The sequence below is a fragment of the Oncorhynchus tshawytscha genome, linkage group LG21 (assembly GCF_018296145.1).
Source record: "Oncorhynchus tshawytscha isolate Ot180627B linkage group LG21, Otsh_v2.0, whole genome shotgun sequence".
Lineage (NCBI taxonomy): Eukaryota > Metazoa > Chordata > Actinopteri > Salmoniformes > Salmonidae > Oncorhynchus > Oncorhynchus tshawytscha.
Genome location: NC_056449.1, coordinates 6,922,956 through 6,941,628, shown reverse-complemented (window position 1 = coordinate 6,941,628; position 18,673 = coordinate 6,922,956). Strand labels below are relative to the sequence as shown.

At 42.7% G+C, this 18,673-nt stretch overlaps 1 protein-coding gene across 1 annotated transcript in view; it reads right to left on the bottom strand.

Moving 5' to 3' along the window:
• LOC112235884 (short transient receptor potential channel 7-like) overlaps positions 1-18,673 on the bottom strand; it is a 62,302-nt gene that overhangs the window by 32,743 nt on the left and 10,886 nt on the right. The window contains exons 3-5 of the mRNA XM_042302843.1: positions 17,435-17,599; positions 9,007-9,223; positions 3,263-3,496 (exon numbers count right to left, since the gene is read on the bottom strand). Of these exons, the coding sequence (XP_042158777.1) occupies positions 3,263-3,496; positions 9,007-9,223; positions 17,435-17,599 (616 nt within the window). The remainder of the gene's footprint in view (positions 1-3,262; positions 3,497-9,006; positions 9,224-17,434; positions 17,600-18,673) is intronic.

Here is an 18,673-nt window from a genome sequence, read left to right as displayed (position 1 = left end):
CCCAGTGGCTTGTAGTGTATATGAACTGTGACTATCTGTTAAGACAAAGGAAGCAGCGCTGAGCTTCGTCTTCTCATTAGTACTTGTTTGATGATAGGGGAGAGCAAACTCTTAAGTGAATATTGGACAACTTGGAGTGAATATTGGACAACTTGGAGCGAGTATTGGACAACTTGGAGCGAGTATTGGACAACTTGCCTGCGTAGTGCAATACAAAGACAAGGTGTAACACTTAGAAATCCAAACTGGATGGTATTTAGAGATAGATGGGAGGGGTTGAGTGGAGCTGAAGGGTGGGATGAAAAATAACAAGAACTAAATGTAAAATATACTGTTTCCATAAAATGTGCATTCGGAAAGTTTTCAGACCCCTTACTTTTTCCACATTTGGTGACGGTACAGCCTTATTCTAAAATTGATTAAATTATTTTCCCCCCCCTTATCAATCTACACACAATACCCTATAATTACAAAGCAAAAAACAGGTTCTTAGACATTTTTAAAAATGTGTTACAAATAACACACAAAAATATTACATTTACATAAGTATTCAGACCCTTTAGTCAGTGTGTTGAAGCATATTTGCTATGTGTTGTCAGTGTGTTGAAGCACATTTGGCCGCGATTACAGGCTTAGGTATGAAGCTACAAGCTTGGCACACCTGTATTTGGGAAGTTTCTCCCATTGTTCTCTGCAGATCCTCTCACGCTCTGTCAGGGTGGATGAGGAACATCGCTGCACAGCTATTTTCAGATATCTCCAGAGATGTTTGATCAGGTTAAAGTACGGGCTCTGGCTTGTCCACTCAAGGACATTCAGAAACTTGTCCCGAAGCTACTCCTGCGTTGTCTTGGCTGTGTGCTTAGGGTCGTTGTCCTATTGGATGGTGAACCTTCGCCCCAGTCTGAGGTCCTGAGCACTCTGGAAGAGGTTTTCATCAAGGATCTCGCTGTACTTTGCTTGGTTCATCTTTCCCTCGATCCTGACTAGTCTCCCAGTCCCTGCCGCTGAAAAACATCTCCACAGCATGATGTTGCCACCACCATGCTTCACCGTAGGGATGGTGCCAGGTTTCCTCCAGACGTGATGCTTGGCATTCAGGCCAAATAGTTCAATCTTGGTTTCATCAGACCAGAGAATCTTGTATCTCATGGTCTGAGAGTCCTTTAGGTGCATTTTGACAAATTCCAAGCGGGCTGTCATGTGCCTTTTACTGAGAAGTGGCTTCCATCTGGCCACTCTACCATAAAGGCCTGATCGGTGTAGTGCTGCAGAGATGGTTGTCCTTCTGGAAGGTTCTCCCATCTCCACAGAGGAACTCTGGAGCTCTGTCAGAGTTACCATCGGGTTCTTGGTCACCTCCCTGACCAAGGCCCTTCTTCCACGATTGCTCAGTTTGGCCGGGTAGCCAGATCTAGGAGGAGTCTTGGTGGTTCCAAACTTCTTCCATTTAAGAATGATTGTGGCCACTGTGTTCTTGGGGACCTTCAATGCTGCAGAAATGTTTTGGTACCCTTTCCAAAATCTGTGCCTTGACACAATCCTGTCTCGGGGGCTCTACGGACAATTCCTTCGACCTAATGGCTTGGTATGTGCTCTGACATGCACTCTCAACTGTGGGAACTTATATTGACAGATGTGTGCCTTTCTAAAAAAAATGTAAATTTTATTTAACTAGGAAAGTCAGTCACAAATTCTTATTTACAAGGACAGCCTAGGAACTGTGGGTTAACTGCCTTGTTCAGGTGCAGAACAACAGATTTTTACCTTGTCAGCTTGGGAATTTGATCTAGCAACCTTTCGGTTACTGGCCCAATGCTCTAACCACTAGGCTACCTGCCACCCCAAATCATGTCCAATCAATTGAATTTACCACAGGTGGACTCCAGTCAAGTTGTAGAAACATCTGAAGAATGATCAATGGGAACAGGATGCACCTGAGCTCAATTTCGAGTCTCATAGCAAAGAGTCTGAATACTTCTGTAAATAAATGATTTCTGTTTTTATTGTGTGTAGATTGATGAGAAGAAAATATGTTTAATCCATTTTAGAATTATGAGTTACGTTACATTTTAGAATGTAGAAAAAGGGAAGGGGTCGGAATACTTGCCGAATGCACTGTAGGTTCAGAACCTTTGTTAAACAGCACAGTTGAAAAACTGACTTGTCTAGTTAAAGAAAGGTTAAACATGAGTATTTTTTTGTTATACAAAAAATATATGGGAAACAGAAATCAAAACTGCATATTCAGAGATTGATGGGAGAGGTTGAGGGTAGTTGAAGGATGGGACTAAAAACAAACAAAATATAACTATTGTAAAATATTCTCCCTGTAAAATGTATGTAATATGTATAAGCTGGAAGTAGAAGCCTAAGTGATGTTGTCCATTAGTTTACTCCATTTAGGGGAGGGATGGTAGGATTAGTTAAAAATAATAAATAATAAATAAATAAATAAATAAATAAATTATAAATAAATTATATATATATATATATATATATATATACACCACTATATAGACCACTGCGCCACTCGGGAGGCCCTATATATATTATTTATATGTACATTTACAAAATATATATATGGGGGATTGTAAATGATGCAGACAATTACATTGATGGAAGCCACAATCTATCTGCAATATTAAAGCTGATCTACACCCTATTCTTTGAATACACACCAGGGGAACACCAGAACACCTCTGGAAAGCACAGAAACGAGAGGACCAACACACACACACACAGACACACACAGACACACACAGACACACACACACAGACACACACACACACACACACACACACACACACACACACACACACACACACACACACACACAGACACACACACACACACACACACACACACACACACACACACACACACACACACACACACACACACACACACACACACACACACACACACACACACACACACACACACACACAGACACACACACAGACACAGACACAGACAATTGCAACAGCTTTGGGGTATGTGACCGAGTGCGTCATCGCGTGTGTTGGATGTTTCAGTACTAATGTTTAAACAGTGGGGAGGCTATCATATGCATGTGCATGCAGACCGTAGCTTACTGTAAACAGCCATGTCATAACAGCCTTACACCACAAGATGACAGCAGTGATTAGAGAGTGCGAGCAGTGTACTGGGAAGGGTAGGGCACCGGTCCACAGTCGTTAATGTAGGCCCTTGCAGAAGGGTAGAAAATGAGAATGCCAACGGTATATTTCTACGAACCATAGGTGTAGTAAGCTACCTCTGTAGGTAGTGATGCGTTGCGGATGTCTTCGTCGGTGACAAACTGGTCGACGTACAGCTGGGCCTTCGAGGCCTTGAGGAAGGCCATGAACCGAGCGGTGAACGAAGCCACAAAGATAGACAACATGCCGAAGTCTAACACATTCCACAAGTGCATCACATACTCTCTAGGACCGTCCACCCAGATCTCCTTGACCTCCGACCAGATCATACCTGAGGGAGAGAGAGATGTGTGTATGTATGTGTGATGTCTACTGTTAATTTTTATTGTTTATTTCACTTTATATATTATCTACCTCACTTGCTTTGGCAATGTTAACACATGTTTCCCATGCCAATAAAGCCCTTGAATTGAATTGAATTGAGAGAGAGCACACATTAACACAACACATACTTCCAAGAGATCAGCCCCTTTAATAATGGGAATTGATGGGAAATGATGTAAATATATCACTAGCCACTTTAAACAATGCTACCTTATATAATGTTACTTACCCTACATTATTCATCTCATATGCATACGTATATACTGTACTCTATATCACCGACTGCATCCTTATGTAATACATGTATCACTAGCCACTTTAACTATGCCACTTTGTTTACATACTCATCTCATATGTATATACTGTACTCGATATCATCTACTGTATCTTGCCTATGCTGCTCTGTACCATCACTCATTCATATCCTTATGTACATATTCTTTATCCCCTTACACTGTGTATAAGACAGTAGTTTTGGAATTGTTAGTTAGATTACTTGTTGGTTATTACTGCATTGTCGGAACTAGAAGCACAAGCATTTCGCTACACTCGCATTAACATCTGCTAACCATGTGTATGTGACAAATAAAATTTGATTTGATTTGATATTCATATCGGGTGGGTTTTAAATCTACACTATCGTTCAAACGTTTGGGGTCACTTAAAAATGTCTTATTTTTGAAAGAAAAGCAATTTTTCTGCCCGTTAAAATAACATCAAATTGATCAGAAATACAGTGTAGACATTGTTAATTGTGTAAATGACTATTGTAGCTGGAAACGGCAGATTTTTTAATGAAATATCTACATAGGCCCACTATCAGCAACCATCACTCCTGTGTTCCAATGGCACGTTGTCACGCCCTGACCTTAGTTATCTTTGTTTTCTTTATTATTTTGGTTAGGTCAGGGTGTGACTAGGGTGGGTATGTTAGTTTTTGCCTTGTCTAGGGTTCTTTGTATATCTAAGGGTTTTGTAAGTCTAGGGATATGTATTTTTATGGTGGCCTGAATTGGTTCCCAATCAGAGGCAGCTGTTTATCGTTGTCTCTGATTGGGGACCATATTTAGGTATCCATTTCCATAGGGTATTTGTGGGTTCTTATGTCTATGTGTAGTTGCCTGTCAGCACTCGTTTATATAGCTTCACGGTCGTTTTGTTAGTTTGTTCAGTGTTCTTTCTTTAATAAAATAAGTATGAGCGCTTACCACGTTGCGGCTTGGTCTCCTCCATACAACAAACGTGACACACATTTTGTTAGATAATCGAAGTTTATCATTTTAAAAGACTAATTGATCATTATTATACCCTTTTGCAATAATGTTAGCACAGCTGAAAACTGTTATGCTGATTAAAGAAGCAATAAAACCAGCCTTTAGACTAGTTGAGTATCTGGCGCATCAGCATTTGTGGGTGCGATTACAGGCTCAAAATGGCCAAAAACAAATAACTTTCTTCTGAAACTCATCAGTCTATTCTTGTTCTGAGAAATGAAGGCTATTCCATGCGAGAAATTGCCAAGAAACTGAAGATGTCGTACAACGCTGTGTACTACTCCTTTCACAGAACAGCACAACCAGAATAGAAAGAGGAGTGGGAGGCCCTAGTGCACAACTGGGCAAGAGGACAAGTACATTAGAGTGTCTAGTTTGAGAAACAGGCACCTCACAAGTCCTCAACTGGCCGCTTCATTAAATAGTACCCGCAAAACACCAGTCTCAACGTCAACAGTGAAGAGGCGACTCCGGGATGCTGGCCTTCTAGGCAGAGTGTCTGTGTTCCTTTGCCCATCTTAATCTTTAATTTTTATTGGCCAGTCTGAGATATAGCTTTATCTTTGCAACTCTGCCTAGAAGGCCAGCATCCCGGAGTCGCCTCTTCTTTAGGCCTCTGTACGCCTATGTAGATATTCCATTAAAAATCAGCCGTTTCCAGCTACAACAGTCATTTACAACATTATCAATGTCTACACTGTATTTCTGATCAATTTGATGTTATTTTAACAGGCAATTATTTTTTTGTGCTTTTTCGTTCAAAAACAAGGACATTTCTAAGTGACCCCAAACTTTTGAACGGTAGTGTACATTTGGAGATCAACAAATACATAACCACCACTACAGTATCACATGCACACAGATACATACACCTGTGTATCTCCGCAGCCAAAACATGGAGAAAATGGCTTATTAAAAAGAATGCCCACAGAATTAAAATGACCAATGTCTCCCTCAGGTGGCACACCTCTCACACACTCTAAGCAGCTCACACACACTCTAAGCAGCTCACACACACTCTAAGCACCTCTCACACACTCTAAGCAGCTCATACACACTCTAAGCAGCTCATACACACTCTAAGCAGCTCATACACACTCTAAGCAGCTCATACACACTCTAAGCAGCTCACGCACACTCTAAGCAGCTCATACACATCTAAGCAGCTCACTCTAAGCAGCTCATACACACTCTAAGCAGCTCATACACACTCTAAGCAGCTCATGCACACTCTAAGCAGCTCATACACACTCTAAGCAGCACTCTAAGCAGCTCATACACACTCTAAGCAGCTCATACACACTCTAAGCAGCTCATACACACTCTAAGCAGCTCATACACACTCTAAGCAGCTCATACACACTCTAAGCAGCTCATACACACACTAAGCAGCTCATACACACTCTAAGCAGCTCATACACACACTAAGCAGCTCATACACACTCTAAGCAGCTCACACACACTCTAAGCAGCTCATACACACACTAAGCAGCTCATACACACTCTAAGCAGCTCATACACACTCTAAGCAGCTCACACACACTCTAAGCAGCTCACACACACTCTAAGCAGCTCACACTAAGCACACACACACCCTAAGCAGCTCACACACACTCTAAGCAGCTCATACACACTCTAAGCAGGCTCATACACACTCTAAGCAGCTCACACACACTCTAAGCAGCTCACTCTAAGCACATACACTCTAAGCAGCAGCTCACACACACTCTAAGCAGCTCACACACACTCTAAGCAGCTCACACACACTCTAAGCAGCTCATACACACTCTAAGCAGCTCATACACACTCTAAGCAGGCTCATACACACTCTAAGCAGCTCACACACTCTAAGCAGCTCATACACACTCTAAGCAGCTCATACACACTCTAAGCAGCTCACACACACTCTAAGCAGCTCATACACACTCTAAGCAGCTCATACACACTCTAAGCAGCTCATACACACTCTAAGCAGCTCACACACACTCTAAGCAGCTCATACACACTCTAAGCAACTCACACACACTCTAAGCAGCTCACACACACACACGCACTCCCCATCCCTACTGGAAACACACACACTAATGATATTGCTACGTTAAGAGGTACGAGAGAAAGCGTGAGGAGGCGGAGAAACCAGCTGATGTTTTTATTGTGATTGATCTCATGGCTCGAAGGGTATACAGTTGAAGTCGGAAGTTTACGTACTGTACACTTAAGTTGGAGTCATTAAAACTCATTTTTCAACCACTCCACACATTTCTTGTTAACAAACTATAGTTTTGGCAAGTCGGTTATGACATCTACTTTGTGCATGACACAAGTCATTTTTCCAACAATTGTTTACAGACAGATTATTTGACTTATGATTCACTGTATCACAATTCCAGTGGGTCAGAAGTTTACATACACTAAGTTGACTGTGCCTTTAAACCGCTTGGAAATTTCCAGAAAATGATGTCATGGCTATAGAAGCTTCTGATAGGCTAATTGACATCATTTCAGTCAATGGGAGGAGTACCTGTGTATGTATTTCAAGGCCTACCTTCAAACTCACTGCCTCTTTGCTTGACATCATGGGAAAATCAAAAGAAATCAGCCAAGACCTCAGAAAAAAAATTGTAGACCTCCACAGGTATGGTTCATCCTTGGGAGCAATTTCCAAAAGCCTGAATGTACCATGTTCATCTGTACAAACAATAGTACGCAAGTATAAATACCATGGGACCAAGCAGACATCATACCGCTCAGGACGGAGACCCGTTCTGTCTCCTAGAGATGAACGTACTTTGGAGCGAAAAGTGCAAATCAATCCCAGAACAACAGCAAAGGACCTTGTGAAGATGCTTGAGGAAATAAGTACAAAAGTATCTATATCCACAGTAAAACGAGTCCTATATCGACATAACCTGAAAGGCTGCTCAGCAAAGAAGAAGCCACTGCTCCAAAACCGCAATAAAAAAGCCAGACTACGGTTTACAACTGCACATGGGGACAAAGATCGTACTTTTTGGAGAAATGTCTTCTGGTCTGATGAAACAAAAATAGAACTGTTTGGCCATAATGACCATCGTTATGTTTGGAGGGAAAAGGTGGAGGCTTGCAAGCCGAAGAACACCATCCCAACCGTGAAGCAAGGGGGTGGCAGCATCATGTTGTGGGGGTGCTTTACTTCAGGAGGGACTGGTGCACTTCACAAAACTAGATGGCATCATGAGGGAGGAAAATGATGTGGATATATTGAAGCAACATCTCAAAACATCAGTCAGGAAGTTAAAGATTGGTCGCAAACCGGTCTTCCAAATGGACAATGACCCCAAGCATACCTCCAAAGTTGTGAAAAAATGTCTTACGGACAACAAAGTCAAGGTATTGAAGTGGCCATCACAAAGCCTTGACTTCAATCCTATAGAAAATGTGTGGGCAGAACTGAAAAAGTGTGTGCAAGCATGGAGGCCTACAAACCTGACTCAGTTTACACCAACACTGACAGGAAGAATTGGCCAAAAATTCACCCAACTTATTGTGGGAAGCTTGTGGAAGACTACCTGAAACGTTTGACCCAAGTTAAACAATTTAAAGGCAACGCTACCAAATACTAATTGAGTGTTTGTAAACTTCTGACCCACTGGGAATGTGATGAAAGAAATAAAAGCTGAAATAATTCATTCTCTCTACTATTATTCTGACATTTCACATTCTTAAAATAAATTGGTGACTTTTTGCTAGGATTAAATGTCAGGAATTGTGAAAAACTGAGTTTAAATGGATTAGTCTAAGGTGTATGTAAACTTCCGACATCAACTCTATGTTTGCCATTAATCGCCCCCTCCACCAGCTCTTTTTATTTTTCTATTTCAACCTTCCTTGTTCCTTTCTTTCTCTCTTAATCCATCCCTTTCATTCTTCATCAAATCAAATTTTATCGGTCACATACACATATTTAGCAGATGTTATTGCAGGTGTAGCGAAATGCTTGTGTTCCTAACTCCAACAGTGCAGTAATATCTAACAATACACAACAGTACACACAAATCTAAAAGTAAAACAATAGAATTCTCATTCTGTCCTTCTTTCAACCTCTTTCTCCCTCTCTCTCCATTCATCGGTCTTTCCCTTCCTCCCATCTCTCTCTCTCTCTCCCTCTCCCACTCCCCTCCCCTTCTCCCTCTCTCCTACTCACCCAGCACGCATTTCATGATGAGCATCTCGGTCCAGGAGAACTGAGTGGTCTTGACCCGGAACACCTGGCGAGGGTGGTCAGTGATGGTCTCGTTGGGCAGGTTCCTGACCCCCTCGAAACGGTCCGAGGCGTTGATGACCAGCAGGCCCAGGAAGAGGGTGAAGGACACTGCGTGAGCCACAAACTTCATGAAGGGACTTCTCAGGATCTGACCCAGCTGGACAAAGACAAAAAACACCCTGCCTGGTTACTTGCACCAACAATTGCCCTTCTCTTTTCTTACTAGCACTTCGCCTTCGGTGATTGAGGAGAGGTTTAACGTGTTATGAATGTGATATGTGGTTGACTTACCTAGCAAATATAAGATGATTGGTCTGGATAAGAGCATCTGCTAAATGACTCAAATGTAAATGTAGTACCATGGTAAACGTGTACATGGTATAGAAACTACATAGAGGAGTAATAAACTAGATGGAACAGGGGAACACGGAACTGGTCTACCCTATGGTCAAGAACCAGAGGCATTAATAGAGACGAAGCAAGACATACACAAAGCAATCGTTTTACTTCATACAGTAACTATCAGCTAGCTATTTGTAAATCATAATAATGTAGCTAACCAGATAGTTTAACAGGCAAAAGTGACCTAAAACTAATATTATGCAAGATAGATGTCAATTCTTCGTGGGTAGCAAACTAACAATTCTTTGTGGCTATCTGGCTAGCTAACAGTACTAGTAGCTAGCCAGTTAGCTCTATTGACTTATTTTTGGTTTCCGATCTACAGTACGTACAGTTGAAGTCGGAAGTTTACATACACCTTAGCCAAATACATTTAAACTCAGTTTTCCACAATTCCTGACATTTAATCCTAGTAAAAATTCCCTGTCTTAGGTCAGTTAGGATCATGTCAGAATAATAGTAGAGTGAATGATTTATTTCAGCTTTTATTTCTTTCATCACATTCCCAGTGGGTCAGAAGTTTAAATACACTCAATTAGTATTTTGTAGCATTGCCTTTAAATTGTTTAACTTGGGTCAAACATGTCAGGTAGCCTTCCACAAGCTTCCCACAATAAGTTGGGTGAATTTTGGCCCATTCCTCCTGACAGAGCTGGTGTAACTGAGTCAGGTTTGTAGGCCTCCTTGCTCACACACGCTTTTTCAGTTCTGCCCACACATTTTCTATAAGATTGAGGTCAGGGCTTTGTGATGGCCACTCCAATACATTGACTTTGTTGTCTTTAAGCCATTTTGCCACAACTTTGGAGGTATGCTTGGGGTCATTGTCCATTTGGAAGACACATTTGTGACCAAGCTTTAACTTCCTGACTGATGTCTTGAGATGTTGATATGATATCCACATCATTTTCCTCCTCATGATGCCATCTATTTTGTGAAGTGCACCAGTCCCTCCTGCAGCAAAGCACCCCCACAACATGATTCTGCCACCCCTGTGCTTCACGGTTGGGATGGTGTTCTTCGGCTTGCAAGCCTCCACCTTTTTCTCCAAACATAACAATGGTCATTATGGCCAAACAGTTCCTTTTTTTACATCAGACCAGAGGACATTTCTCCAAAAAGTGCAATCTTTGTCCCCATGTGCAGTTGCAAACCGTAGTCTGGCTTTTTTATGGCGGTTTTGGAGCAGTGGCTTCTTCCTTGCTGAGCGGCCTTTCAGGTTATGTCGATTTTGGACTCGTTTTACTGTGGATATAGATACTTTTGTACATGTTTCCTCCAGCATCTTCACAAGGTCATTTGCTGTTGTTCTGGGATTGATTTGCACTTTTCGCACCAAAGTACGTTCATCTCTAGGAGACAGAACGCATCTCCTTCCTGAGCGATATGACGGCTGCGTGGTCCCATGGTGTTTATACTTGCGTACTATTGTTTGTAAAGATGAATGTTGTACCTTCAGGCGTTTGGAAATTGCTCCCAATGATAAACCAGACTCGTGGAGGTCTACAATTATTTTTCCGAGGTCCTAGCTGATTTCTGTTGATTTTCCCATGATGTCATGCAAAGAGGCACTGAGTTTGAAAGTAGGCCTTGAAATACATCCACAGGTACTCCTCCAATTGACTCAAATTATGTCAAATTAGCCTATCAGTAGCATCTGTAGCCATGACATAATTTTCTGGAATTTTCCAAGCTGTGTAATGTAAACTTCTGACCCGCTGGAATTGTGATACAGTGAATTATAAGTGAAATAATCTGTCTGTAAACAATTGTTGGAAAAATTACTTGTGTCATGCACAAAGTAGATGTCCTAACAAACTTGACAAAACTATAGTTAACAAGAAATGTGTGGAGTGGTTGAAAAACAAGTTTTAATGGCTCCAACCTAAGTGTATGTTAACTTCCGACTTCAACTTTAGGCAGGTAAACATGCCAAAATGAACACAGCATGTTTTTATTAACGTATCAAGATCGAATATTGTAGTCAGGCAATATATGAGATGTGACTAGGCAACATTTAATTACGAAGTTGGGGTTAATTTTCTCTCGCTTCAGCTGAAAAAATGGCCAAAATATATATATTTTTTTACATGGTTGCGTCACATTTCTTTGCATACTTTCCGTTGAAGCTTGCAATGATGCACGAAACAAAATATGTACTAACGGACTACTCTTTCGAGGAGTGCCCGCCGCGCTCCGTTTCGCATACTTTGATTTGGGCTCATACTCCGACCCTCCCGTGCTCGGAGCACGGTAGTGTGCCTTTTGAGAAACACTTCGGGTTCATCCAGGGGTCAGTTCAGTCGGACATTGAGTCAGACTCAATACTCCTGTCAATTAAATAGAACATTTCTCATATTGGGAGTGTAGACAACATAAAAATGTCTTATTGACAATTCAGTGAACAATGTCCAGACATCAAAGTGTGTTACTATGTGTGAAGAACATTCAGTGTCAGTTTCACACACATTATTTATCTCCCCTGCATCAGAAGCAGTGACGAGAGACTCAGTAAATGAGACAGGGAGAAATAAGAGAGAGAGAGATGTGAATTTCACAGGGCCTTGTTGTGTATTCTATTTGTCAATACTAACCCTGGAGGATCCAGCTATGTCCCACCGGGATGGGAGAGCTAGGGAGGAGACACACCTTCACAAAACACATGCAGATCGACACACTGAAAATGTGCATTCAACATGCACTCAAAACGCAGGCACACGTGTTTGTGAATGTGAACCCTTCACACAAGTACAACCATTGACACAAACACCCACAACAATACGTAGGAAGGCTGAGAAGGAGGGGGATGAAACAGTATTGGCCAGGTTGTTCATTTAACAACACACAGCCATCACATCCATTGTGCTGTGTGTGTGCATGTGTGTCTGCCCCTCTGTTTTTAATCAAGGCCATTAGCCAATACAGGTCATTAAAATCAGTCCGATATCAACCAACCGATAGATCAAGGTTGTTGTTCGCCACACACGTACACCGCCATCTAATCCTAATCATTCAGGTGTGTGTGTTTTTCCTATTTGTTTTCTTTGGACAAGGACTGGCTACGTCCCATTTGCACCTTGTTCCCTATATAATGTAGTTCACTACTTTTGATCAGGGCTCACATGGCTCTGGTGAAATGTAGTGCACTATATAGGGAATAGTGTGCCATTTGGGATTCATCCACTGTTTTTCTCAGTAGTTTCAGGGGGGAGAGATACCACTCCCTCCATCCCTCTGTCTGTCCCCCTGTTCGACTACCCCAGTCTCCCCACGTGTATCTCTCTCTCTCTCTCTCTCTCTCTCTCTCTCTCTCATATCTATCCTTTAATTTCTGTCACCATTCCTCTCCCTCCCCACTTATCTCTTCCTCTTGGCCTGCTCTCTTTAGCTCTTTATTTTCTTTCTCTTTCCCTTCATTTCTCTTTCCTTTCTGTCTCTTCAGAGGACTTGCATATGTCAGAGGGGAAGCTGAGATGGGCCTGCCAGTGGAGGTTAAGGTAAGTGTGACCTCTACTGTATCTGCAAGCTGTGGGGGTTAAGGTTAGTGTGACCTCTACAGTATCTGCATGCTGTGGGGGTTAAGGTTAGTGTGACCTCTACAGTATCTGCATGCTGTGGGGGTTAAGGTAAGTGTGACCTCTACTGTATCTGCAAGCTGTGGGGGTTAAGGTTAGTGTGACCTCTACAGTATCTGCATGCTGTGGGGGTTAAGGTTAGTGTGACCTCTACAGTATCTGCATGCTGTGGGGGTTAAGGTTAGTGTGACCTCTACAGTATCTGCATGCTGTGGGGGTTAAGGTTAGTGTGACCTCTACAGTATCTGCATGCTGTGGGGGTTAAGGTTAGTGTGACCTCTACAGTATCTGCATGCTGTGGGGGTTAAGGTTAGTGTGACCTCTACAGTCTCTGCATGCTGTGGGGGTTAAGGTTAGTGTGACCTCTACAGTATCTGCATGCTGTGGGGGTTAAGGTTAGTGTGACCTCTACAGTATCTGCATGCTGTGGGGGTTAAGGTTAGTGTGACCTCTACAGTATCTGCAAGCTGTTCAGGCATTTATTCAGAATGCGGGCAACCTAATCACATTATGATCCCTTAGGGCAGTGGTTCCCAAACATTTTATAGTCCCGTACCCCTTAAAATATTCAACATCCAGCAGTGTACCCCCTCTAGCATCAGGTTCAGCACACTCTCAAATGTTGTTTTTTGCCATCATTGTAAACCAGCCACACACAAACTATACAATAAATGTATTAAACATAAGAATGAGTGTGAGTTTTTGTCACAACCCGGCTCATGGGAAGTGACAGAGCTCTTGTAGGACCAGAGCATAAATAATAATATAATAATAATAATCAATAATTTTGCTCTTTATTTAGCCATCTTACATTTAAAACTTTATTTGTTCATCAAAAATTGTGAATAACTCACCACAGGTTACTGAGAAGGATGTGCTTGAAAGGATGCTTGAAAGGTTGGTTGCATTGGAGAGTCTCAGTCTTAAATCATTTTCCACACACAGTCTGTGCCTGTATTTAGTTTTCATGCTCGTGAGGGCAGAGAATCCACTCTCACATAAGCACGTAGTTGCAAAGGGCATCAGTGTCTTAACAGCACCAGGAGAGAAAAACATCTCCCATATAGGCCAGTCGTCTGAGAAATTTGTCATCATGCAAGCGGTCAGACAAGTGAAAACGACGGCCAGTAAGGAAAACTTTTAGCTCGTCTCTCAACTTTACAAAAAAACGTGTCAATACTTTGCCCCTTGATAACCAGCGCACTTCTGTATGTTGTAAAAGCGTTACATGGTCGCTGCCCATATCATTGCATACTGCTGAAAATAAACAAAGGTTCAGTAGCCTTGCTTTAACAAAGTTAAACATTTTCATTGTACAGTCGTGGCCAAAAGTTTTGAGAATGACACAATTTTCACAAAGTTTGCTGCTTCAGTGCTTTTAGATATTTTTGTCAGATCTTACTATGGAATACTGAAGTATAATTACAAGCATTTCATAAGTGCCAAAGGCTTTTATTGACAATTACATGAAGTTGATGCAAAGAGTCAATATTTGCAGTGTTGACCCTTCTTTTTCAAGACCTCTGCAATCTGCCCTGGCATGCTGTCAATTAACTTCTGGGCCACATCCTGACTGATGGCAGCCCATTCTTGCATAATCAATGCTTGGAGTTTGTCAGAATTTGTGGGTTTTTGTTTGTCCACCCGCCTCTTGAGGATTGACCGCAAGTTCTCAATGGGATTAAGGTCTGGGGAGTTTCCTGGCCATGGACCCAAAATATCGATGTTTTGTTCCCAGAGCCACGTAGTTATCACTTTTGCCTTATGGCAAGGTGCTCCATCATGCTGGAAAAGGCATTGTTCATCACCAAACTGTTCCTGGATGGTTGGGAGAAGTTGCTCTCGGAGGATGTGTTGGTACCATTCTTTATTCATGGCTGTGTTCTTAGGCAAAATTGTGAGTGAGCCCACTCCCTTGGCTGAGTAGCAAGCCCACACATGAATGTTCTCAGGATGCATTACTGTTGGCATGACACAGGACCGATGGTAGCGCTCACCTTGTCTTTTCCGGACAAGCTTTTTTCCAGCTGCACCAAACAATCGGAAAGGGGATTCATTAGAAAATGACTTTACCCCAGTCCTCAGCAGTCCAATCCCTGTACCTTTTGCATAATATCAGTCTGTCCCTGATGTTTTTCCAGGAGAGAAGTGGCTTCTTTGCTGCCCTTCTTGACACCATTAATTGCAATTTATCTGATCACTCTTCATAACATTCTGGAGTATATGCAAATTGCCATCATACAAATTGAGGCAGCAGACTTTGTGAAAATTAATATTTGTGTCATTCTCAAAACTTTTGGACACGACGGTAGTGTCCAAAATGTCTTTCAAGCTGCCAGGCATTCCTTTGGCAGTAAGAGCCTCTCAGTGGCATCGGGAGGAACCGCTTGCACGTGCGTTACCACTCCACTATGTCTCCCTGTCATGGCTTTTGCTCCATCAGTACAGATACCAACACATCTTGACCACCGAAGTCCATTTGATGTCACAAAGCTGTCCAGTACCTTAAAAATATCCTTTTCTGTTGTCCAGATTTCCAGTGATTTGCAGAAGAGGATGTCTTCCTTAATTGACCCCCCATAAACGTAACAGACATAAACCAGGAGCTGAGCCAGGCCCGCCACATCTGTTGACTCATCCAGCTGTAACGCATAGAATTCTCTGGCTTGTATGCGAAGCAGTAATTGTTTCAAAACATCTCCTGCCATTTCACTGAAGCACCGTGAAACAGTGTTGTTTGTTGAAGACATTGTCTATAGTTTTTTGGGCCTTTTCCCCCAGCATTGTCCCAGCCATATCCGCGGCAGCAGGAATAATTAAGTCCTCCACAATAGTATGAGGCTTGCCTGTCCTAGCCACTCGGTAGCCCATATAAGACTCTTCTAGCCCTGCCTTATTAATGCTATCTGTTGATTTTATACATGTCTTACTACTCGAAAGTCGTCTTAATCCTCACTCAAAAAACTCCTGTGGCTTATTTTTCAAATTGGCATGTTTTGTTACTAAATGTCTGCGCGAGAGTGAAGGTTTCATCAAGTTGTGAGATAGTACTTTTGCACAAAAACACACTGTGGCTGAGGAAAGGCACTACTCCCAATATAAGTGAACCCCAAATCAATGTAGTTCGCATCATATTTGCGTCTCTTCGAGGGTCCAGCGTCCCTGTCTGTTGTTCGGTGCTTTCCCGGGTAAGGGGGCAGTAGCTCTTCGGCTGCATCAGATTCACAACTGTCAGTGTCCATGTTAGCTGGGCTAACAACATGTAGATTTACTGATGCTAGCATTGGATGTGCTCGTGGAAGCAGAACAACTTGTGTCGTCGACAGGTGCAGGTGTCGTACTGCTGGTCTGGTAGTACTACCAGTAGAGATGGTATGTGTCTCTATGGACGCGGGCCTTACTTTTTTTTTTTTTACATTTATCAATTTCCGAGCAAACGGAATGAGCAGCAGCTACGTTTGTCTACATACGGACCGTTAGTGGAATTCCCACCAGAGAGTACTGGATGTTAATTATTTGCCTATGCTGCCTGTATTTGACATTGTGTTGTTATTTCGCTGAACACTAGATTGTTTCATTTAATAAAAAAATTAAACTGACCCAAATGTATAGCCCAGTTGGAAAATATAAATGGATTGTTTGAAAATGTGATTATTTATTTATTTAAAAAAAAATTTGAATCACAATTTTATTTGGCTTACCCCCGACATTGCACGTACCCGTACCCCAGTTTGGGAATACCTGCCTTAGAGGATCTGTAGTGTGTGGGTGCGTCAGTGGAGGCTGCTGAGGGGAGGATGGCTCATAATAATGTCTGGAATGGAGTCAATGGAATGGTACTAACTGTCACGCCTTGATCTGTTTCTTGTGATTGTCTCCATCCCCTCCAGGTGTCGCTTATTATCCCCAGTGTATTTATCCCTGTGTTTCCTGTCTCTCTGTGCCAGTTCGTCTTGTATGTTTTCAAGTCAACCAGCGTTTTTCCTGTGCTGCTTTCTATTTCTTTTTTGCTAGTCCTCCCGGTTTTGACCCTTACCTGTTTTCTGGACTCCGTACCCGCCTGCCTGACCATTCTGCCTGCCCTGACCTCGAGCCTGCCTGCCACACTGTACCCCCAGAACTCTGAACTGGTTTTGACCTTTTGCCTGTCCATGACCATTCTCTTGCCATTCTCTTGCAAAGACTCAAACCATCTGACCCCTGTGTCTGCATCTGGGTCTCGCCTTGTGCCTCGATACTAACGTGGTTTCCACGTTGTTGATATCATTCTATTGACTCCATTCCAGGTATTACTATGAGCTGCCCTCCCCTCAGCAGCCTCCACTGGTGTGTGCGTGTGCATGTACATGCGGCATGCATGTGTGTGTACCTGCAGTGCATAGCTGCATTACCTTGCTGCAGGGCATGATCCAGTAGGCAATAGCCAGGAAGGGCAGTCCCACGGTGACCCCTAGCACGGTGCAACACTTGACCCCGATGGACTGCTGCCTCAGACCTGACAGGTTCTCATACCAGATAGTCAGCAGCTGCTGCTGGCAGTTAGGGTGCGCCACAAACTATACGCACAGACAGACAGAGAGAGAGAGAGAGAGAGAGAGAGAGAGAGGGAGACAGAGAGAGAGAGAGGGAGAGAGAGAGACAGAGAGCGAGATGAAAACACTTACAAACCGGTTACAGGTTACAGCAGTGTACAAAAGCACTGTAAAAAAACTCTTCTGGAAGTGCTCTCTAAATGGACCCGCTCTCCCTGTCAGCTATTCTCCCTCTGTCTCATCGAGGAACAGTCTGTATTTAAATAGAGGTTGTCTTCAGTCTCAATCCACTGTGGACAGACTGAAAAATAGAGGGAGAGGGACAAAGTGAGGGAATGAGATTTGTGAGTGATATCCATTTGTTTGTGTGTGTTATGGGTTTATGTGTGTGTCCATCTAAAAGCCAACAGGATCACGTGTGTCTGTGATTCTCAGATTTTCACTGCGTGTGCGACGTGCGTGTGTGTGTGCATGTGTGCAATTAAACAATGAATAATCATTTGGAGGGTGCTTGTATTTGTCCTGTTACACACCTGTGGATGGACACTTGTACAAGTGTGTAATGGAAATGTATTTCTTGCATATCCCAACTCCCCCTGAGACACCCGTAGATAACGGGGTCCCCATTGTCCAGCGTCCACCCCCCGGTCTGTGCATGTGTGTGTGATTTCCAGATTTCCAGTGTTTGTGTGTGTGTGTGTGTGTGTGTGTTCCCTCAACAGATCACTCAATCAGCACAGACCATCTACTGGCATTCAAGGATCATTCATGACTATGACACACACATACATACAAAAACACAAACACGAGCTCCATATGCTTGGAAGCGCAAGCACATGCACACACACCCAAACACAAACTCAGACCTACACTACGACTTCAACCCAGCAACAAACAATTCAAATGAAACAGTGTCCCTCGTTCCTCCACCCCCTTGGTGATTGCAATAATCTTCATTGACACATCATGGGAACCCTGTCACTAGTTTGTATGTCAATATGTCTAAGTCTTTGTGCATCTGTCTGAGAGTGCCCATGCTGTGTGTGTGTGTGTGTGTGTGTGTGTGTGTGTGTGTGTGTGTGTGTGTGTGTGTGTGTG